The 23,541-nt window shown below is 45.5% G+C and overlaps 1 protein-coding gene across 1 annotated transcript; it reads right to left on the minus strand.

The window, feature by feature from the left end:
• Window positions 1–5,993: 5,993 nt before the first annotated feature.
• LOC137438665 (epidermal retinol dehydrogenase 2) lies at window positions 5,994–23,084 on the minus strand. The gene is made up of 6 exons (XM_068133901.2): window positions 22,659–23,084; window positions 18,228–18,359; window positions 15,285–15,384; window positions 9,320–9,464; window positions 6,756–6,878; window positions 5,994–6,551 (listed from the first exon to the last, which is right to left on the minus strand). The coding sequence occupies exons 1-6, from the start codon at window positions 22,986–22,988 to the stop codon at window positions 6,461–6,463; spliced, it is 921 nt and encodes a 306-aa protein (XP_067990002.2). The 5' UTR covers window positions 22,989–23,084; the 3' UTR covers window positions 5,994–6,460.
• Window positions 23,085–23,541: the final 457 nt, after the last annotated feature.

A 23,541-nucleotide genomic window follows, 5' to 3' on the forward strand; every position in this document is an offset into this window, starting at 1 on the left:
GTATGTTGTAGTAGTAGTATGTAGTAGTAGTAGTATGTAGTAGTAGTAGTATGTTGTAGTAGTATGTGGGTTGTAGTACCACCACTTGGTGAACACTATTCAGGCTGCTTTTGCAAGCCATGGCGTTACAGTAGACAGAGCTCCCTTTTAATTTTTATTCAGGCTGCTTTTGCAAGCCATGGCGTTACAGTAGACAGAACTCACATTTTTGTGCGATATACTTTCATTGTATTAATAGATAGTTATATTAATGTAATTACAAAAATATACTTATTAAAAAAACAACAAATCAAACGTCGTATTTGGAACTCAAATCAAACGTCTGCCATGTCGAACTATTTCATTGCAAATGTGAAGTCGACATTTTGTCTGCTCTCAGTGGTTTCCACATTTCATTGATTTGCTGCTTGATTTTCACATTTATAGAAGACTATTTAAAGTTAAATGTTTGTGTTGCCGTTTTTGTGTACTTCATCTGTCCTCTCCACAAATTAATTGACCCAATATGCAAATTCTTAAAATTTCAAGTCAATCGCATGAAAATTGATGATTTTATGTGATGCTGCCCTTTGACCTTTTGACAAAATTATTAATTTGCCTTCTCCATATTCTCATAATAAAGATTTGGTGAAAGTTTGATGACAAAACTCAAATGGTAAAAAGGTTACAGCCCTGACGGAAACTGCGGACATACACGGACACACACACCCACCATTCAAAGACTTGTGGGAAGGTATGAGGGGCGGCAATTTGACATCTCGCCCCAAGCGTCATTTTTCCTTCAGACGCCACTGCTCCATTGTACCTGGATCTGTTTTTAAAATTCCCTCTCTACGATGGACCCAGATTGCATATATTTTTGAATACTAGGGCATGCCCGTACTATATATATATCTAAAATTATATCCCCCCCTCTATTTACATGAAATGGTTTGGTCCAAAGCGAACGGCTTGCGAGTACGGTGACAATCCCCCCCCTCTATTTACATGAAATGGTTTGGTCCAAAGCGAACGGCTTGCGAGTACGGTGACAATCCCCCCCCTCTATTTACATGAAATGGTTTGGTCCAAAGCGAACGGCTTGCGGAGTTTGGTAAAGAAATCGCCATAGCTCGGTAACTACTTCTCCGATTAATATGAAACCTTGAAAAGGCACATCCTCGGGTCCCCAGCAATATACCTGGCAAGTTTAAAGTATATCGGACCGGTAGTTGTCGAGAAACAGCGGTCACAGACAAACATACATACATACATACATACAAACATACAAACATACAAACATACACACAGAGATTACTGGAATTATAGATAGATGATTAACCAATATCCACCCTCCCGTCTTCTCTTCTTCCTCCTTTCTCTACCCCTCCAACTCCACTACCTCTCTTTCCTTCCTCCTCCCTTCCATTCTCCTCACCGTTTCCCTCCCTCCCTTCCCATCCCCTCTCCTTCCCCCCTTCCATTTTCCCCTCCCCCTTTCCCCCTCCCCTTTTCCCTTTTCCTCCCCCTCTCCTCACCCCTTCCTTCCCCCCTCTTCCTTCCCATCAGTACTCTCGACACTCGGCACACCCAGAATCAGCGTGCTGTCGAGTCAGTGCACACATATGGTGTTCGGACACGGTAGAGGGAACATTAACAGATAAAGGAAACGTTTCACCTTCATGAGCAGAAAATGGCAAGGCCTAACAGTTGGCAAAGCCTATACAACATGCACCATGTAAGATCATTTCATTCCATAAGTTAATCAAAACTGAATGGATTTTCACAGAATTTGTATTCATTGAGTCTTAATCTACTTTAACGACTCCCATAAATGAGAACAGGAATTGAATCTGAGTTAAAATGATAATTGAGGCCATCGGGAAGTAAAACTACATTTTCACTAAAGGAAATTCTCCACAAAGTCATAAAACGCGATTTTTACAAAAGTGATGTATACAGCGATTCGTAGGTATGAAGATCAGACATACGATGACATGAGTGAGGAAAGTGAAAAAATAAATGTTGATCACTTGATTGTGCAGAAACTGATGCAACCTGTTCCAAGGCAAGGCATTTTGAGCAGGCCGAAAAAGCTGAAGACCCCTATGAGGGACAGCCGGCTGATAAAGGATGAACGAATGAATGAATATTCATTGCGGGCCCCATGACAATCATGGTGCCCTGTTTGAGGCAATGTTTTTATGGTCGGATGCCCTTCCTGACGCCAACCCTTGGTCACGCTTTTACGATGCGCAGGGATACGGTGTACCTATTCTAAACCGAGGTACACACCGTGATCATTCATCCCAGCAAAGCTGGTACTCAATTTGCCGACCTCGGAAGGATGACGGGCTGAGTCAACCCCCCTGGCATTAATTCAGCGATCGACCGGGATTCGAACCCAGGATCCTCGGATCCCAAGCCGGCACCCTAACCGGTAAGCCAACACCAGGCTATAAGCACCAGGCTCATAAGCCGGCTGACCAAGGATAACGCCTGTTTTTTGTTTTAATTAAATAAAACAGTTAATTATTTTCAAAAGGGTGTTTTAACACACCCAAACACCCAGTTTTCATTCATGCATTCCCTTGGAATTGGATAAGTATGCATGCAAAGTTTGAGGTTGCCTAGGTTTCATGGTTTTGGAGTTATGGAGGAGACGTGCACACATGCGTACACACATGCCTGCACGGACACACATTACCTTTTTATTGCTATAGATTATAGATTTTGAGAGCATGAGAGCAATTTGCAACTAAATGTATTATTCTGCAAACTATGTTTCAGTTTTGAGTGTTGTGTAAACTGTTTTGAGAATGTGGGCACAATGTTTCAGGAAATGAATGTAACCGAGTGGGTAAACTGTAAATACGTTTTGAATCTTGCATTCAGAATTATGAAGAACATGGTATAATAAGACGAAGATGAAATGAAATACGTTGAATAGGTATGCCCAAGATTTTTTACAAAGGCTCATATCCACAAATGAGAAATGAGAAACATTTGCGGATCTTACAAACTGAAGTAAACACAGAAGTTCAAAACATAACTGGTATAGCTTGTTCCTATAACTGTTGTAGAAGTCAGCTCATAAAAGCCGTGACACATTAGTATTGCTGTTCAAATAACGAAATGCCATCTTGGAAGGAAGCGGAGCGAATAAATCCCTCGAAGTCACTGCTCATGGCTCCACGGCTCGCGGCACTGGGGGCACAGCCGACCACAGTTCCTCTCTGGTCCGCCATGCAGCTCACCCAGCATGCCACCTCCACAAATTCCTGGGACTCCAGAAGTCGCAAACACACCAATGGCAGGTAAAGGTTCAAGCACTCCTCGATCTGCAAGAACCGTTCGAAAATCCCAATAGGAAAACCATTAAATTCATAATATGTTGCAGGTTTCCCTCGGGCCCCAAAATCCGTGCGTGCTTGCATGAGTTGGATACACAAGATTTGTCGGCAAAGACATAATTTAGAGATTCTGCATTATCTCAAGCAGAGTCTGCAGTGCTGCTGTTTGAGCTGAGGGAAGGGAGAAAGGGGGAGCACAAACCCGAGACAGAATGTGAAGGTGCCACAATGACTTGGAGGAAAGAGACTGGTTAGACAGTTCAGCTTTGATACTAGAAAAGAGGATGCTTTCTGCCTTGCTTGAGGATAGACACGCAGTTGTTGCGAACCTTTTTTTTTTTTTGTGTACAAGGTCGAGGCTCGTGTAAGAGCTAACATTGATTACAAAAAAGACAAACTGACACATAAAACATATTTGATATGGAGAGCAAGGACATCGGGAGATCTGTGGGAGGGAGAGGGTTTGGGGGGGGGAGGAGGTATGGGAAGGGGGGGGGGGGGGGGGAGGGTGGGAGAGGTAAAAAAAACAAAAACACGTGGACACTGCTAGGACTTCCAGGAAAGAAGTCGGTAATCTCAGGAAAGAAGCCTTACAGAAAGAACAAAAGTTAATCTTACTCATGTTAGCTTTGCATGCTGAGAAAGCAAGCTGCTTGATAACTGCAAGTGCCTGCCCACATGATTCATTGTACCAGGGTCGAGATGATGGATAGGAAAGTTGCAAACAAGACAGGAAAAACATGATAGAGAGTAGACTTTTGTAAAAAGTATTCCCAGGTGCAATCCATATCGGGTATTATGGCGATTGTAGTGCAATGCTTTTGTTATGGTTGATTGAAGGTCCTACCAGTTGGCCTGTGCACAAACAATATCCTGCGTCAATGAGGTTACTCACTTGCAATATCAGAGACATGTGGCCCTTGACAAGGAAGTGATCAGAAGAGCCAATATCGTAAGAAGATAAACAAGAGAGATTAGATGGAAAGGAAGTCATTACTCGGTCCAGAGTGGAGGTGTTAGGAGTACAAATCCGGGTTGGGAAGTTTATCGATTGGGTCAAACTTAAGGAGTCACAGGAGACCTTTGCTGCAATGCAATGTTTGGTTGTTGCTGAGCCAACCCCCAGCCAGCTGACATGGTGACAGTTGAAATTGACATAGATGAGAAAGTTGTATATATTGTTGTGGATTTGAGAATCCTGCACGTTGATAATTGTAAATATCACCCTCTGTAAATAATAGTAATTCCTTGTAAATACCTCCATTAATTGTAAAGGTCAACGGTCGTCCCTTTAGCTAGTCCATGTACAAGCACGTAGCCAATCATAGAACCTCTCTATAGTTATTTCTTTATTATGTGTATTAGTTAAGGCTCTGTTTTCCACTAGTTGACATTGCATTGCACCAAATAAAATAAGGTAGAATCCCCTTTCAATTGCCACCAAAACGCAATTGCCGGCAGCGTTCACTGCCCTTTGGCTGGGGCTCGCTCGAATCGCCCCAAAACCTCCATTACGCACGTGGTCAAGCCTCGGAGAAGAAGGGGGAGGAGCTACATTACGGGCGTGGCCCGCACCTCGTCATCAAGGGTGGAGCCCCGAACGACCAACCACAAATCAGTGGGTATGGCTTGGTAGGGCATGTCATATAACCCGCGGCACGACGCCCCCACCTCAGATGATTGAGGGGGAGAGATTTGTAAGGGGCCAGACGAGAGAGGGAGGACGAATTGCAAGTTCTGTTGAGGTCGAGTGGAGCGAGCAGGGGCGAGCGGCAGAAAGAGGGCCACGGGGATTGCCCGGCCAAGAATTGCGTATGAAACATACCAACTTTCCCCTGCTATATAATTGTCTGGTCATGTCCAACGACACGCGGAGCTGTTTGCCGGGTTTTCGCCTCGACCCCAAAAGCGTGGATCGGAGCGCGCGCTTGGAGCCGGACCTCGACGCCTACCATCTGCCTGGCCCTTTCTCTGCCTTCCCATGCCATCGATCTCTGGCATCCATCTACCCCCATTCATGTAAGTCTGACTGTCATCTGTCTGTCTGTGTTGTCTGGGGAATAAGTTAAGCCTGTATAGATAAGCTAGAAATTGCTCTGTGTCCTTCTGCTCCTTCCATTTTCTGTATATTACTTTGATTTCTTTTCTTCCTTTAGTCTTGTGTAAATAATAATAAATCCTGTTATTTCCTACCTTTGCCTTCTTCTTCTTCCTCGTCCGATCGTCCTTGTCTTTTCCATCATTGAACACCTGTGGCACGATTTGGCCAAACGCATATGAATCGGGGTTAGTCCCTTGATAAACGGCTCGCGCCGCAGTCCGCTTCGCTCGGCGTAATCCATTAACGCTGCGGCTCGGGCAGAAGTTATTCCCTTGTTCCCGGCTGGCGGCAGTAATTAGGTAAGTAGCGAACCCTTAGGCCTACGTACCCTACCTACCGTTGGTCCGGTAAGGACGTTGTAACTTCGAGGACCACGTCGGTCAGTCAGAGACAAGGGGATTAATCCCCCCTTGATAAGGGGAAGAGGGGCCGACGTTGAGATCCGTAACAATATATATATATAATATATATATAATGACATGCAGATGAATACATGAGACAACACAGGACCATTAGACGAGACACACGTGGCCAATGATCTTGGAGGAAGTCAAAGGCGATGAAAGTTTATTTCGTGAAAGTTTATTGGCATTTGAGTTGATCTATCCTAGAATATGTAGGTAGATAGAGAGTCATCATCATTGATATTTTCTTATCAAAACCACTTGAATGCCAAGCCTTTTGGGGGCTTTTTCCCTTTGCTCCCCATCAGGGATCCTCACGTTGCTGTTGGTACTTTTACCCCCCACACTCCCCTCCTTCCGCTGAAATCGAGGGCCTGGACAACCCTGTTCTCCAATATTTTCCTCCGAATACGTAATCATCCACATGCATCACACTTTTTTGTTTTATGCTAACGATTAAGCAGGGCTGGTTTATTTTATCATAACTTTGGAATTGTTTTATTCATCCTGAACATAGTAAAATGCTGTAATAATGAGATAAAATTGGTTTAAAAAAAATTTAACCGTTCCAAATCTATAACCACGAATAATCAAACATGATGCTACGTTTTCGACAATATTTTTCAATTGTACTTTCGTCCCACAAATGTCTTCATCACATCAAATAGTCTGGTGTAATGGGCAAGCAGAATCGAAACCTTCTTTGGCATCCAGCTGCAAATCAGTCGTGAAAAAGAAAACAAAAAGGCCAATAAACAAGAGATCATTCTAGATTTACACATGTCACTGATTACAATCTTACATGAACTAAACGGACAATGACAAAAGAATCAATTACAATCCCAAACTTTATTGGAATAGTATTCAGAGTGCTACGAAGACCAATTTAACTGTAATGAAAAGTTGACATGAACCCACCTTTTCATGTATACCAGGAAGTAAACAGAACGAGGTATCATTATGATTGGCTGGTCTCGTCTGATGGCATTGATGATTTTCTTTGCAACGTGCTTTGCGTCCAGCATTGGAAGCATTCGACTTCTAATGAAATATCATTCAGAAATGAAAAAACATTTAAAAAAATATTGTTCTATTGATCACCAGCCAAAGTATCCGGCATTTCCCAGGGAAATTTTTCAATGAAATATGGATTCAAGTATTTCCTGCATGATAAATTGGGGAATGGTGGCCTTATGGTTTCGTATGAATTACCAATGTTGGGCATTGCAATATATGCAATGTCCCTTCTTTTAACTTTTTAATTAATTTTAAATCTTTGAATACAACAAATCACTACAATCTCAACATACGATCTTCAGAATGCATGTTACTTGATTGCTCTCAGGAAAAAACTGAGGCAGTGTATTAGCACAAGACCTGATCGAGGTCGCAAAGGCAATTATTTGGTTTTATCCAGGGTCATTTTTTAATGCAAACATGGTGCTCGAAATTCTTCTGGATGAAACTTTTGTTGCACTGTTCCTGCAGGATCCGAATGCATAAAAGAACAAGCAATAATTGAACAAACAAACAAACATACTGTCAAGTCCATAGCCGATGAACACCAGCCTTGGACGAATAGCCGGAGGGTCTTCAATTCCGAGGCGACTGCCCGAAAAATGGCGGTTGCTTTTGGCGCGAACGGGAATGAAGGAAACGGAGTGCTTACCTGGACGAAGCACATGGGTTTAATCTGAAACCCACAAAGAACAGACACGACAAATAAAAAAATGCCACAATTAAATGATTTAATAAAAAATAAATGCAAGGCTAAAGTGGTGAAATAAAGGGTGAAGTAAAAACGAAAATTCTTCTTTGAGACGTCTCCATTCAGTCACAAATACGACACATAGGGGAAAGATAAAGAAGTCGGCCGGAACTCAGCTCTGCTTTCAAAATGGTGCTTTTCGTGAGGTCGGTAGTACAAGGTGGCCCGGAGCCGCTCGCGTGGGAAATGCTCAAGAAATGGCGACAGCCCAAACATGTTGCGCGCTTTTTGGGTCCACGGGTGAATCCCGAAGATGATTTCCTCCATTGTCGGGGAGGAAAAACGTGACCTCCAGCTCCTCCTCAACGGCAGCAACAGCCTCCTCACACTGAAGGCACCAAGGTTTGTTCTTTCAAAGCTCCAAAAATCCACCATGCACAAGAGCAAATATCATGCCCATCTTGCTCAAGCGAGAACCAGCAGAGAGAGAGAGAGACGCGCTCTTCTTCCTCTTTCTCAAAGCCACTCCATGACGTCATACTGTCCAATCACTGAGCTCCACTGAACCCCCCCCTCCTCCACCCCCCATGTCTCCACGACCAATGACGAAGCTCTGGGTGCGGCCTGCCGGTTATGATCTCCTCATGGAGGCGGGGTTTAGCCCGATCGGGAATCTTCTGTGTCTGTCGGCAGTTATGTCAGTTATTGTTGGTTAATGGAGTTTTTGTGTGGCCGGCTTTGTTGTAGTTGTAAAAACTTAGGGAAAAGTCACAAGGGGAATCACATACTGGGGGGAAAACTAACCTTAACCCCTATCTACTTAACACAGCTTCACCCCCATGTGAAGACACATAAACAATCTTAAGCTCCAGTTTCCCTACTTAAATACACCGAGATGTCTCCTACGTGTTCAAGGTCCATGCTATTACTATACAATCCTATCTGTACTATGGTATTTCATCATCTACCCACACACACATAACAATACAAACATTCTTCTTCATATATTAGACTAGCCGAATGCACCTGGCGTTGCCCGGGTTCTTTTTGAATGAATTTACTACTATAATTCAGCTTTTACTCGCGAATGCAGAAGATTGACTACTATAATTCAGCTCAGCTTTTCATTGCGAAATGGGCCCAGCCCGGCCGAGGCAGCCTCGACCGGCCTCGTCACCTTGCCCATAACCTTCCCGGGGCCCATCCCGACATTTTTTGTTTCAGAGGTTTCCTCCTATCTTTCACTGTTCAGGAGAATAGTGCGTGCAGACAAACAAACAAACAAACAAAAACTTTCTTTTATATATATATAGATAGATTAGCACTTCGATTTAAACAAACGTCACTCTACGGATAGTGTTATCTCCTTTGTAGGTTTGCCCTGGAATGCGGATGCCATTAAGTGGTCCAAGTGGAGTTAAGTCGAAAGGCCTTGTATTTGCAAATGCCATGAGCCCAATATGAGCAAAATCTTTCCATCTTTGGCAAATCAAGTCAAAGATGTAGATTTCCCAACAACAGAGCTGATCTCCTTCACCTGGAGGTTTATGTACATGGAAAGCAACACTTTATTCTTCAAAAAAATCACAGCGAACAATAAATAAACCAAATCAGAAAATAACAACAGTGAGGAATGTTTTTTAAGAATGAAGATGATTTCAAACAAACAAGTTACATCATGACTTCCCAGGAGGTGAAGACATTGACATTATTTGCACAATGTGCAGCTCCAAGAGGGGGTGGAGGGCAACGAATCACCTTTCCACTTCCTTACTGTGGTTTGTAGCCATCAAACATGCCCGTGTTGATGAAGGATGGACAGACGATGGTCGTTTTTATTCCATCCTTTTTCATCGCGATCATTTCCAGTGCCACAGACTCCGCAAAACCCACTGCAGCGAACTTGCTGCTACAGTAATCTGCAGGAAGTTTCATCATCATCACCATTGTTGTTGAAAAATTATCAACAAATTGCTTATGCCACGTCACATGATCTTGCAGAGGTGCGATCCCTCCCCGAAGGAGCTGGTGTTTCTAGGCCTTGCTGCGGTATGATTTGAGTAGTGCCTGTGGGTTTTTATAATTTAGTCGGTATACAGTGGTAAGTGTCACAGTGCATATTTTAAGTATTGCATGTTTACATACGGCAAGGTACGTATCTTTCATGTGCATCTGACTTTCATGCTTTTCGCTGTCAAGTAATTTCCGTGAAAGTTAAGTCCATTGAATAAATATTCCGACTTCTACCTGTGTAAATGTACACTGTATTCACATTTGATGCACAAAAGTAACACACAGCAAAGCAACTTCAAAAGAAAAACATCAAAAGACTAGAACGGCACTCAGTAGAGAGTATACCTTTACCTGGTTGGCCATATCACTCAATGATGAAGAATCACTTAAAAAAATTATACAAGCTGGATCCGAATCCGGATCTTCACCAAAATTGATTCGATATATATATTTTTTTGTATACAAAATCAAGGCTCGTGTAAGAGCTAACATCAATCACAAAAACAAAAAAACGGACACACAATACATACAATAAAGGGAGCGGGAGACAAGATGGGGGGAGAGAGGGAAGCACACAAGTACAACAGCAGAGAACAGGGACAAAATTCAATCCCTCTCCTTCCTCCAGGTCTTTAAAACAGCTGTTCACCACCATCTCTTATCTTCCCCCATCCAAAACCTTGATCTTTTCTACCCCTGTTAAAACACCCCAATTCCACCTTGTTCAATCTCCGACTTCTTTCCTGAAATTCCTAGTTGTGTCTGTTTTATACCGTGTACACCTTCCTCCCCCCCCCCTCCCCCCCACCGCCCACTGGTCCTCTCTCTCTTCCACAAATCTATCGACTTCCCTGTTCTCTGCTGTTTTCATGCTTCTTGTATGTTTTCCTCTAATCCCCTCTTGTCTCCGGCTCCCTTTATTTATTGTATGTTTTATGGGTCTGTGCTTGTTCTCGTGTGTAATGTGTTAGCTCTTACACAAGCCTTAATAATAATAATAACAAGCGTTACGCCTAGGTCCCCCGTCGGTGAAGTGATGTGAGTTGACAAAGTGGAAGACGCAAGGCGGCCATCTTGGATTTTGACGTGGCGACCCAATTTTCAATAGCGTTCTTCCTTATGCCGAGATACACGCACACACCAGATTATAAGTTGGTACTTCGCTTATTTTTCAAGATATTCCGCTCACAAGGTTCAGACATACATGGCCGTGGCCATCTTGGATTTTGACGTGGCGACACAATTTTCAATAGCGTTCTTCCTTATGCCGAGATACACCCACACACCAAATTAGAAGTTGGTACTTCGCTTATTTTTCAAGATATTCATCTCACAATGTTCAGACATACATGGCGGCGGCCATCTTGGATTTTGACGTGGCGACCCAATTTTCAATAGCGTTCTTCCTTGTGCCTAGATACACCCACACACCAGATTAGAAGTTGGTATTTCGCTTATTTTTCAAGATATTCAGCTCACAAGGTTCAGACATACATGGCATCAGACATACATGGTGGCGGTCATCTTGTATTTTGACGTGGGTTGCACCCACACACCAAATTCGAATGCGGTCCTTCGCTTACACACGCACGCATGCCCACACGCATGCATGCACGCCCGCACACACGCCCGCACGCACGGACGGACGGACACACGGACGGAGGGGAAAACCATAGTCCCCCTTTCGCTCCGCGGTGCGACGGGGGACAATAAAGGAGTCTTATATAGCCCCATCAAGCAGAGTTAACGACCCTCGTGGCGCTTTACATTGTCATGCGAACGCACACACACCGCACACACATACACACACACACACAGACACACCTTCACTCTTGTCCTATTCCTCTCCCTCCCCATTCAAAACCCACAGATGTGTACTCTCCTCCTCCTTCACCTCCCTCCCCCGCACACGTACACAGACATACTCTCGATCTCCGTCCCACCTCAAACCAAAGGGAAAACAGGACTTAGACTTTGAAAGACTTGTGAAACAGATAGGTTTTGAGGGAGGTTTTAAAGGCAGGAAGAGAGTCAACATGTCGAACAGAGGAAGGCAAGTCATTCCAGAGCAGAGGTGCAGCAAAGGAAAAGGATTTCTCGCCAAATGACTTGGTGCTGGTGCGCGGTGGCTCTAAGGTCATAGAGTCGTCGCTTGAACGAAGCCGTCGCCGAGGTACATAGAGAGTGAGCAAATCGGAGAGATAGTGAGGTCCCGCTCCACACAATGATTTATAACATAGTGTGCAAATTTTGTATTGCACACGAGCAGAGACAGGCAGCCAGTGTAAAGATTCAAGGAGCGGAGTAACATGGTCAGACTTCTTCGCTTTACAGACAAGACGAGCGGCAGAGTTTTGAACCTTTTGTAACTTATCCAAGAGAAACTGAGGGCAGCCAGCATACAAAGAATTACAATAGTCTAGCCTTGAGAGGACAAGGGCACAGACCAGAGTTAGAGCAGCCTGAGGAGTAAAAGTGGCCAATGGATGCGATCTTTCGCAGCTGAAAGTATGCTGATTTGCAAGTTTGAAGTACTTGCTGGGAAAATATCATGTTACAGTCGAAAACCACACCAAGGTTCTTGGCCGACGAAACAAAGTTTACATCGGTTTCACCAACATGAATAGTGGTAGGAAGTAAACATTGTAGAGGACATCTGTGCGATCTTACAATCATAGACTCTGTTTAGCATCGTTCAGCTGAAGTTTGTTTTAGAGAGTCTCTAAAACAGAGACTAACTTTTTAACTTTTTAGTTTTTAGAGAGTTTTAGAGAGTTTTAGAGAGTGGTTTGGTGCTATTTTGGGTCATCCATGCCTTCACGTCGGCAATACAGCCTTCTAACACTTCAACAGTGGGCACGATTTGTTGAATCGTGCTTCCTTTGTACAGCTGATTGTCGTCCGCAAAGGCGTGGTAATCAACTGAATGTCTGGCAACAAGATCAAATCGAGGCTGAGTGTACAAAAGAAAGAGGATAGGTCCCAGGACTAAGCCCTGGGGAACGCCAAAGGAAAGCGGAGAAGGGGCTGATTTCTGGCCATTGACAACAACTGTTTGCACTCTATCAGTAAGATAGGACATCAGCCAAGAAAGGGGGGCACCAGTTATACCAAATGTGAGTTCAAGACTACGAATTAAGACACTATGGTCAATCGTGTCAAAGGCGGCAGACAAGTCTAGAAGAGCAAGAATGGAAACCTTACCAGAGTCAAGAGAGGTCAGAAGATCATTGGTTATTCTTAGGAGAGCTGTCTCGGTGCTATGGCCTGGTCTATATGCCGAGTGGTGAGAATTAAAAAGATTATTTGAAACTAGATGGTCATTCATCTGTGATAACACAATTCTTTCTGTGATCTTTGACAGGAAAGACAAGTTGGAGATAGGATGGTAATTTTTCATGTCGTTAAGGTCAAGGTTGGGCTTTTTAAGAAGTGGTTTAACAAGAGCTTGCTTAAAGAGAAGCGGAAATGAACCAGTAGTCAGACAATCATTGATAACTGCAGTAATAAATGAGAGGAGGTTGTCCAAACACTCAGTAAACAAATCGGTGGGAAAGGGGGTCGAGATCACATGTTTTTGTGTTTGACTTGAGGATTGTACATTTGACAACTTCCTCAGTAACAGGAGTAAACGAACTGAGAGGTCGCCCGTGAAAGCAGTGTTCAGCATCATCCAGGGAAAGGAGTGACTGCTTGTCAAGATTGTTTCTTATTGACTGAATTTTATTGTGAAAGAAATGCAGGAAGCATTGGGGTAGTTCGTTTTGAGGAAATACAGTGGGAATAACGGATTTATTTTTGGTGGCAAGCAGGCGGTTGGTAATGCTGAACAGTTGCTTGCAGGAGGAGCTCCTAGTAATCCGATCAGAAATATATGACGTTTTTGCTTTCAGAATTATTTTTATGACGAGTCTTTTAGCTATGTTATACAACTGTTTATGGATTGCGAGGCCAGTCTTCAGCCACTGTCTCTCGGCACGTCGTCGTTCCTTTTTGGCAGCCCTGACTTCGTCGCTGACTGCGCTGAACCACGGAGTACTCCTGCGTCTGGAAACGGCACGCCGTGTTGCTGGAGCATGGCAGTCCAAAGCTGTGCGGAGGCAAGAGTCGAGGTCTTCTGCAGTGACGAAGGAACGGCCAGAGAAACGGGTGTGAAGGTCCTCTTTAAAGGCAGAACGGTCGATGGCACGGATGTTGCGGGCGGTGATGAAGGTGGGCTGAAGACGAGGAACAGCAATACTCAGGTGGCTGGTGACACAGAAGTGGTCCGAGGCGATAGCACAGGTCACTGACGTGGACTGCACCAACTGATCATCGCATCTGTGCACCAACCAATCCAGGATGTGTCCTTTAACGTGTTTAGGTTGGGAGACAGACTGAGACAGACGAAAAGTAGAAAGGAGGTCAATGATCTTTGAAGTGAGAGGATGTTGTGGTTGGTCGTAGCGGACATTGAAATCTCCAAGAATCAGGACGAAACCAGGAAGAGTATTGCAGTGGTCGAGCAGATTAGGAAGCTGAGTCACGAACATAGAGTCAGTAAGCTTGTTTTTCCGGTTAGGTGGAGGTCGGTAGAGGCAGAAGAAATGAAGAGTGTTTTCTGACAGAGTGAAGGTGACGTGGGCTATCTCGTAGGATGAATGGTCGAACGAAAAAGTCGTGGTGAAGGAGACAAAGGGAGAGAAGTTGTCTCTGTAAATAACAGCCACGCCCCCACCTCTAGAGGAGCGAGGAAATGACTGCAGGGTGTATCCAAGTGGGGTGAGATCAGCACATCTCGCTTCGTCACCACTGGGTCGGAAAAAGTCAGAAAAAGAAAAAGCACGTCGATATCGTTATCTTGAATAAAAGAGGTAATTTCGGTTCGCTTGTCAGGACTACTTACAGACTGAGCGTTGAATAAGGCGAGATACAGGTCAGAACGGTGTGTTGTTTTGGTGCTGTGTATGTTCTACAGGGATAGATGAGGTTATTGAAGTTGACAGGGGACACTTTTTCGCAGGAATTATTAAAATGTGGGTCGGGCCGTCGCTGGTCGCGAAGAGAAATCACAATCGGTATTTTTCTCTGCTTTCTCCTCACGCCTCACTTTGTGCGTTTTGTCGGGAGACCAACGCCGATTTCAAGTTCTCTAAGGCCTGAGACGAGTCCAGGAGTCAATCGAGTTGTTTTGTTTAAAGACAAAAGTTTTTGCCGAGTGTAGCGAATAGGCCTCGGGACAGAGGAGTTAGAGCGGATAGTCGAGCTCGGTACATGCAGCGGTGGGGCGAGCGGTGGGGCGAGCGGTGGGACGAGCGATGGGGTGAGATGGGGAAAAGAACTGTCTTGTTGAGAGGCGCACACCGGGGATGCGTGAGGCGCAGCGAAAAAACATGACGGGTACTCACAGTTCGAAATTGTCAACTTGGTGGTGAGTAAAATCCAAAGTATTGCAAATCTTACGGGCAGACACGCCGCCAGAAGCCAGGAAACGAAACAGTGATCCATCACAGTCATTCACACAAAGGACAACACGACAGCACACGCTAAATCCAACGGAATCAATGAAATACACAGGACGACCGACTCAGCTCAGCCTGCTGGGCGAGTGACCCGGAAGTGAAGCCTTGACTCTGTATACAAAAAAAAATGTTGGGATGACCACCTCCAACTTAAAGTTTCCTCCCTTGTTGCACTTGCCAGGAATGGATGTTTCTGGTGTTAGAGTAATTGTAATTCGGCCAAACCTGCAAAACCGTTTACAGTGAGGAATCCAGCCGCACTTGCGATGCTCACCAGGTGTCCATGATTTCTGGCAATCATCGCAGGGAGAAATGCCTTATATGTCTGAGAGTGAAAACAAAATCAATTTATCAGCTTCAAAGGTAAAAACAAGGCTGGTTTTGCAACTTAATTTATTTGTCTCCAGCCAATTTTCCCAACTTAATAAATCCATCTGATATGATGTTGACCAAATATAGAGATAAACAAGTTGTGCCACCCTCACAAAACAAATGTAAATTTATGAATGAACAGATAATGTAAAAACAAATCGTATAACTCTAGGGGATCTATTCAAGAATGTGCTCTCCTGTGCTTTCTGCACACCTCCATTCTTTTGTTTCCTCTTTTCTCCTGTTTGTTGAACGGTCTTCCTGAGGCTGTTCCATCGCATTCTTCCCTCCAGAGCTTCAAGCAGGCAGTGCACTACCAGCTCAAGTCATCCTCCATCCATGCCCTTTCACTCCCATTCCACCTGTGATATTTTGTACCCCCATTAACTCTACTTAATAAAACTGTGTTGCTTGCAGGTGAAAATGTTTACTCCCCTCCTGTTTTCCTCTTTGTTCATTTCCTTGCTTATATCCAATTTTGTTGCCCCGACATCAGTTCATTGCTTTTTTCCCTCTGTCGCCTCGCTTGTCCCTGTGCCGATACATCTTGTGTAAAAAATGTAACTCATTCAGATGCTGGTGACCCCCAAATAAACGGTTCTTTATATCAAGTTTGTATCAATTTTATATCAATCAACTTTATATCGATGCTTTTGCTGTCTCAACAATGGATGGAGGTCCTCAATGCCAAACAGGAAATCAGAGCTGTTTCACTTGACAGATCACGTGCCTTCGATACGGTCTGGCACACAGCTCTGCTCACCAAACTCTCCTCTTATGGTATCCATGGAAATCTCCACTCATGGCTTGCGGACGTCCTCTCTGGTCGTAGGCAACGTGTGGCCCTGAATGGATTTCTCAAATCTCCCCTTCCTGTTCTGGCTGGAGTTCCCCAAGGTAGTGTTCTGGGCCCTGTGCTATTTCTGGTCTTCATCAATGATCTCTCCGACTCTCTGGAAAATCCTCTCTATCTCTTTGCTGATGACTCCACTATCTGCCGCTCCATTCCTCATCCCTCAGATCGGCAGTCTGCAGCCTCCTCGCTCTCTGCAGACCTGGACAAAATCACAGACTGGTCAAAAAAGTGGAACATGTCTTTCAATCCTGACAAATCTCACACTCTTACTATGTCTCTCCGAAAAGACCGACTGGAAAACCCTCCCATCTACTTTCTCAACAATCCTCTCCAATAAGTTCTGTCGCTGAAGCTTTTGGGTCTCACTATCTGCCATGATCTTTCTTGGGAAAACCACATTTCCAAGCTGGCCTCCAAAGCCAGTCGCCGACTGGGCATCCTCCGTCGTGGGAAGTCCTTCCTTGGCACACCTGAGCTCCTCACCACATACAAGGCTTTCATCCGCAGCTCAATGGAATACTGTTCCCCCCCCTCTGGGCCGGCGCTCCTGCCTCACACCTAGCTCGGCTTCACGCTGTTGAAACCAAAGCTTTCAGAATCATTGGAATCTCCCACGATGAAGCTAACTCCAAGGGCCTTTCACTCACTCACCGCAGGCAGGTTGGTGGTATTTCTGTCTTCTACCGACTCCTCTCCGGCCTTACTCCTCCAGCTCTCGCTGTGCTCTGTCCCTCTAATATTCCTACAGGTCGCACAAGATCTGCCTGCAACCATCTTATGGTTAAACTGCCAAATCAAGACTCTCTGCTCACCTTCACTCCTTCATTCCTCTTTTCTCCCGCCTCTGGAACAAACTCCCACACTCCCTTCAATTCCACTCCTCCCACCAGGTCTTTAAAGCAGCTGTTCACCACCATCTCTTATCTTCCCCCATCCAAAACCTTGATCTTTTCTACCCCCGCTAATTCACCCCAGATACACTTTTTTTGAAATTCCAACTTCTTTCCTGGAAGTCCTTGCAGTGTCCATATGTTTTATACCTCTCCCACCCCCCCTCCGAAGCCCTCCCTCTCCCACATTTCTCACAATGTCCCTGCTCTCAAATGTTGTGTTTGTATCCGTCCCCCTCTCGCCCCATCTTGCCTACCGCTCCACATGTTATATGTTTTATGTGTCGGTTTGACTTTTTGTGTGATTAATGTTAGCTCTTTCACGAGCCTCGATCTTGTATACAAAAAACAACAACAAAGAAAACTATTTCTTATATTAAATGGAGAGTCCACTGCAAAAATATGGGAGCAAGGAGAAGAAGAATAAGAAAGGAAAAAAGGATTTCTGACCTTACAAGTAAGTGTTCACGAATTATAATAATAATCATAATAATAATAAGAAGAAGAACAATTAGAATGGCACTCAGTAGAGAGCATACCTTCGTCAGGCTGAACAGTTTAGGTTTTGTATCCCACTAATAGGCCGGATCTGCATATGAATATGAACCAAAATCTAATGCTATTGTTATTGTCGCCTACCCAACTTATCCACCAAGTTTTGTCATAAAAGGTCCACACCATTTTGAAACATCATGCTATGTATCGTTTTTGGTCCTATCACTCAATGGTGAAGAATCGCTGAAAAAATTTACGTATCCAGATCCAGATCTTCACCAAAATCGAATCGATTCGTCCTTTTCACACGTCCAACCTGTCCACGAAGTTTTATCCTAAACTGTCCATAACGTTTTGAGATATTGATAAGACCACATAGTTGGACAATACCAATTTTGAAGAATCATTGAACTTAAAAACAAGCTTTATTGATATTTTAGTGAAGAGTGTTACCAAGAGTTCTTGTGTTGTCCTTCCCAAGAGGAATTGATCAAAGGTTACTTAGGAATCCAGACATTGGTCTCATGGAAGGACCTCACAAACGGCGTAACTCACCCAGAAGTGAGCCATGATGTTCACATCCATAACCTTCTGCATCTCTGACTCCGTCGTGTCGATGAAATTCTTGCCGATGACAATTCCGGCATTGTTGACGAGCATAGTCACATCGCCAACCTCTTTCTTTACCTGAAACGACATCACCACTTTGCAACTCATAGGAATAACACATAATGATGGTTTTCACGTCTTGCAGTCAATAAAATCAGGTCTTGCAGATGGCTTGTTTGATTATCAGCTCTGATGCCGATTTACTGTTTGTCAAAGAATGTCGTTAACACATTATGGAACAATATTCGATTTAAGTCACAGAGTCCGATATAACATCGTTCAAACTTTTTAAGTACAGCGCACTTCCTTCCATTCATCCGATAACTATACCTGGTGTTGGCCTAATGGTTGGGGAGGTGGGCTTGGGATCCTACGGTCCTGATCTGGTGTTGGCCTAATGGTTAAGGCGGTGGGCTTGGGATCCTAAGGTGCTTTACCTGGTGTTTGCCTAATGGTTGGGGAGGGGGGCTTGGGATCCTAAGGTCCTGACCTGGTGTTGGCCTAATGGTTGGGGAGGTGAGCTTGGGATCCTACGGTCCTGATCTGGTGTTGGCCTAATGGTTAGGGCGGTGGGCTTGGGATCCTAAGGTGCTTTACCTGGTGTTTGCCTAATGGTTGGGGAGGGGGGCTTGGGATCCTAAGGTCCTGACCTGGTGTTGGCCTAATGGTTAGGGAGGTGGGTTTGGGATCCTAAGGTCCTGACCTGGTGTTGGCCTAATGGTTGGGGAGGGGGGCTTGGGATCCTAAGGTCCTCACCTGGTGTTGGCCTAATGGTTAGGGAGGTGGGTTTGGGATCCTAAGGTCCTTTACCTGGTATTGGCCTAATGGTTGGGGAGGGGGGCTTGGGATCCTAAGGTCCTGACCTGGTGTTGGCCTAATGGTTAGGGAGGTGGGTTTGGGATCCTAAGGTCCTTTACCTGGTATTGGCCTAATGGTTAGGGAGGTGGGCTTGGGATCCTAAGGTCCTGACCTGGTGTTGGCCTCATGGTTAGGGCGGTGGGTTTGGGATCCTAAGGTCCTGACCTGGTGTTGGCCTCATGGTTAGGGAGGTGGGCTTGGGATCCAAAGGTGCTTTACCTGGTGTTGGCCTAATGGTTAGGGAGGTGAGCTTGGGATCCTAAGGTCCTTTGCCTGGTGTCGGCCTAATGGTTAGGGAGTTGGGCTTGGGATCCTAAGGTCCTTTACCTGGTGTTGACCTAATGGTTCGGGTGGTGGGCTTGGGATCCTAAGGTCCTTTACCTGGTGTTGGCCTAATGGTTAGGGTGGTGGGCTTGGGATCCTAAGGTCCTTTACCTGGTGTTGGCCTAATGGTTGGGGAGGTGGGTTTGGGATCCTAAGGTCCTGACCTGGTGTTGGCCTCATGGTTGGGGAGGTGGGCTTGGGATCCTAAGGTGCTTTACCTGGTGTTGGCCTAATGGTTAGGGAGGTGGGTTTGGGATCTTAAGGTCCTGACTTGGTGTTGGCCTAATGGTTATGGAGGTGGGTTTGGGATCTTAAGGTCCTGACTTGGTGTTGGCCTAATGGTTATGGAGGTGGATTTGGGATCTTAAGGTCCTGACCTGGTGTTGGCCTAATGGTTAGGGCGGTGGGCTTGGGATCTTAAGGTCCTGACCTGGTGTTGGCCTAATGGTTAGGGAGGTGGGTTTGGGATCTTAAGGTCCTGACCTGGTGTTGGCCTAATGGTTAGGGCGGTGGGCTTGGGATCCTGAGGTCCTGAGTTTGAATACCGTTGAATAAACGCCAGGTGGGGTTGACTCAGCTTGTCATCCTTCCGAGTTCGGCAAAATGAGTACCAGATAACTGGTTATAGAGAAGCATTGCATCAGCGGAAGATGTGCCCCCAGAAAAATGATGCAACCAGCAGCCGGGTGGCCGCACACGAACCACCCACCGCTCGAACCGCCATTTGGGTGCTGGGTTTGAGGGCCTATCTGCAAGTCGCATATCCGGCTCAGATGTTCCACCGAAGCCCGGTAGCGCTTGCCTCCCCGCAGTCCCTCCACTCGCAACCCAGATCCACTCTCTATTTGTGGACATACATTCCGACTTTTTCCACCAAAGGTAGAGGGTTCTGTTTTCACCCATATCTGTTTGTCTGCCTGTCTGTATGTGAGCAGGATATCTCAAAAAGTTATGGACTGATTTGGACAACATTTGCTGGACAGGTTGGGCATGTGACAATGATGTATTGTTTCGATTGTGGTGAAGATACAAATCCAGATCCGATAATTTAAAAAATGATTCTTCAACATCGAGTCATAGGGCCAAAAAACGACCAATAGCTATCTGCATTTTACAGAGATGATAATTGCAGCAGGAGAAGTCGGAAATTAGGTGGACAAAGAGGTTGTTCAATGTTTGTACAAAAGATGGGTCAATTCCGGAGGGGTGGAGGTCAGGGTTAATTATGCTGATATGAAGGGGAAAGGGGATGTTCAAGATCTGGGGAAGTACAGGAGCATTACACTCCTTCACAAAGGTGCTGGAAGGGTTCTGGATGGGAGGCTAAGGAAGAGTGTGGAGACGGAGATCGTTAAGAGCAACAGAGGTTCAGAAGGGATATGGGAACGACAGAAGGGATGTTCACGTTGAGACAGCTGCTGGAGAAGAGGTTGGAGGTGCAAGGTGAAATGACATTGGGATTTGTGGATCTGGAGAAAGCCTACAACACTCTCGAGGGAGATAGTCATGGTGACACTGAGATGGATGGGAGTGACGGAAGCAGAAGTTAGGTTGATACAAGGGAACGAAGGGGAGAGTTTTGGTTGCTGCTGGGATGTCGGAGGAGTTCAACGTGAACATCGGTTTTAGGCAGGGAAGTGCTCTCAGCCAACTCCTGTTTATCATGGTGATGGAGCTGGTAAGCAGGAAGGTAAACATGAAAGATATTCTGGGGAGAATATTATATTGTAGGTGGACGATCTGGCTGTTGTGGTGGAAAGAGGGCGGGGTTTTTTTTTTTTTTGTATACAGAATCGAGGCTGTAAGAGCTAACACATTGAATATGAAAACATGCACAGACACATAAAACATGCAGTGAAGGGAGCGGGTGACAAGAGGGGAGGGAGAGGGAAGAACACAAGTCGGTAGATCTGTAGAAGGGGGAGGTTGAGGAGGAGGGAGGTGTACACGGTATAAAGCAAATGAACACTTCTAGGAACCCCAGGAAAGAAGTTGGGGATTCAAAGAGGTGGATTTGGGGCGTTTTAACGGGGGTAAAAAGGATCAAGGTTTTGGATGGGGGGAGATAAGAGATGGTGGTGAACAGCTGTTTTAAAGACCTGGAGGGAGGAGTGGGATTGAAGAGAGTGAGGGAGTTTGTTCCAGAGGAGGGAGAAAAGAGGAATGAAAGACTGAAGGTGAGCAGAGAGTCTTGATTTTGGCAGTTTCACCAGAAGAGGGTTGCTGGCAGATCTTGTGCGACCTGTAGGAATATTTGGGGGACAGAGAATAAACAGAGCAGGGGGAGCAAGGCTGGAGAGGAGTCGGTGGAGGACAGAAAGACCACCTACCTGCCTGCGGTGAGAGAGAGAAAGGCCTTCGGAGTTAGCTTCATCGTGGGAGATTCCAATGATTCTGAATGCCTTGGTTTCAACCGCGTGAAGTCGAGCTAGGTGTGAGGCAGGAGCACCAGCCCAGAGGGGAGAGCAGTATTCCATTGAGCTGCAGATGAAAGCCTTGTATGTGGTGAGGAGCTCAGGTGTGCCAAGGAAGGACTGTGCACGACGGAGGATGCCCAGTCGGCGACTGGCTTTGGAGGCCAGCTTCGAAATGTGGTTTGCCCAGGAGACATCATGGCAGATAGTGAGACCCAAAAGCTTGAGTGACAGAACTTATTCAAGAGGATTGCTCAGAAAGTAACTGGGAGGGTTGGCCAGACGGTCTTTATGGAGAGACAAAGTGAGAGTGTGAGATTTGTCAGGATTGAAAGACATGTTCCACTTGTTTGACCAGTTTGTGATATTGTCCAGGTCTGCAGAGAGTGAGGGGGCTGCAGACTGCCGATCTGAAGGATGAGGAATGGAGCGGCAGAGAGTGGAGGCATCAGCATGTAGATATAGAGGATTTTCCAGAGAGTCAGAGAGATCATTAGTGAAGATCAGAAAAATCACGGGGCCCAGAACACTGCCTTGGGGAACTACTGTAAAGTTTGTCATTTGTTGACTGTTTCTCAAAAGAAAAACCTGCTCAATGAGGAAGTTGTTTTTTTTAAGAACTCGTAGAGCAAGTTATCAGACAGCTTTAATTTTAGCTTTGAAGTTTTATAATTGTTCTTGTCATTCTGTGTCCATAACAATACTTGTCGCCCTCAATTATTGATCGGTTTGCAGGTTTTTTTTTGACACCATTAAATATAAAAGGGTGAATTTTTCTCACCAGAGCGGCCACCCGGGCAACGTCTTCCTTCCGTCCACAGTCACACTTGTACACGTGAACACGTGGCGACCCCTGGTCACGTGACATTCGCGCGGTTTCCTCGTTTCCCTCCTCGTTGATGTCCCACAGGACCAAGGTGGCTTTCAAACGCGCAAACTCCAGAGACAGCAAGCGTCCGATCCCGCTGCCCGCTCCCGTGATGAGGACCGTTTCATTTTCCACACTCTTGCTGCGCGGTGGCACGAGCAGACGGAAAAGCGCTTCAATTGAGTAGAAGAAGGAAAGGACGATCAGTTCGAAGGTCTCGAGCAGCGTTCCCAGGAAGGCCATGGTGCACGTTCACCGAGGGGGACGATACCGGGGAAGCTGGAGGGTTGGGTTCGATGAACGCAGTGTGGGTGATTTTGTGGCTGGAGGGAGAAGGGCATTGGCTAAAAGTTTGGGGCGGAACATGAAGGAATCCTTTGCATTGATTGGAACATGTATGGTGCCCTCCGGTGTTTGCTCGGTGTTTGCTCGGTGTTTGGTCGGTCGGTGGTCCTCAAGTGTTTGGTCGGTGTTTGGTCGGTCGGTGGTCCTTCGGTGTTTGGTCGGTGTTTGGTCGGGGGTTTGGAGGTTGTTTGGAGGATGTTTGGAGGGTGTTGTTGTTTTGTTTTTTTTTTGTATTTTTTTTTTTTGTATTCAGAATCGAGGCTCGTGAAAGAGCTAACATTTATTTCACAAACAAATCAAACAGACAAACAAAATATATAAAAAGAGGGAGCGGTAGAGAAGATGGGGAGAGAAGGGGAAGCACACAAACACAACATTTGAGAGCAGGTACATCAGGAGATGTGTGGGAGGGAGAGGGCTTGGGGGAAGGGGCGTGGGAAGGGGGGGGGGG

This window comes from Myxine glutinosa, chromosome 13, assembly GCF_964187855.1.
Source record: "Myxine glutinosa chromosome 13, kmMyxGlut1.1, whole genome shotgun sequence".
NCBI classification, from domain to species: domain Eukaryota; kingdom Metazoa; phylum Chordata; class Myxini; order Myxiniformes; family Myxinidae; genus Myxine; species Myxine glutinosa.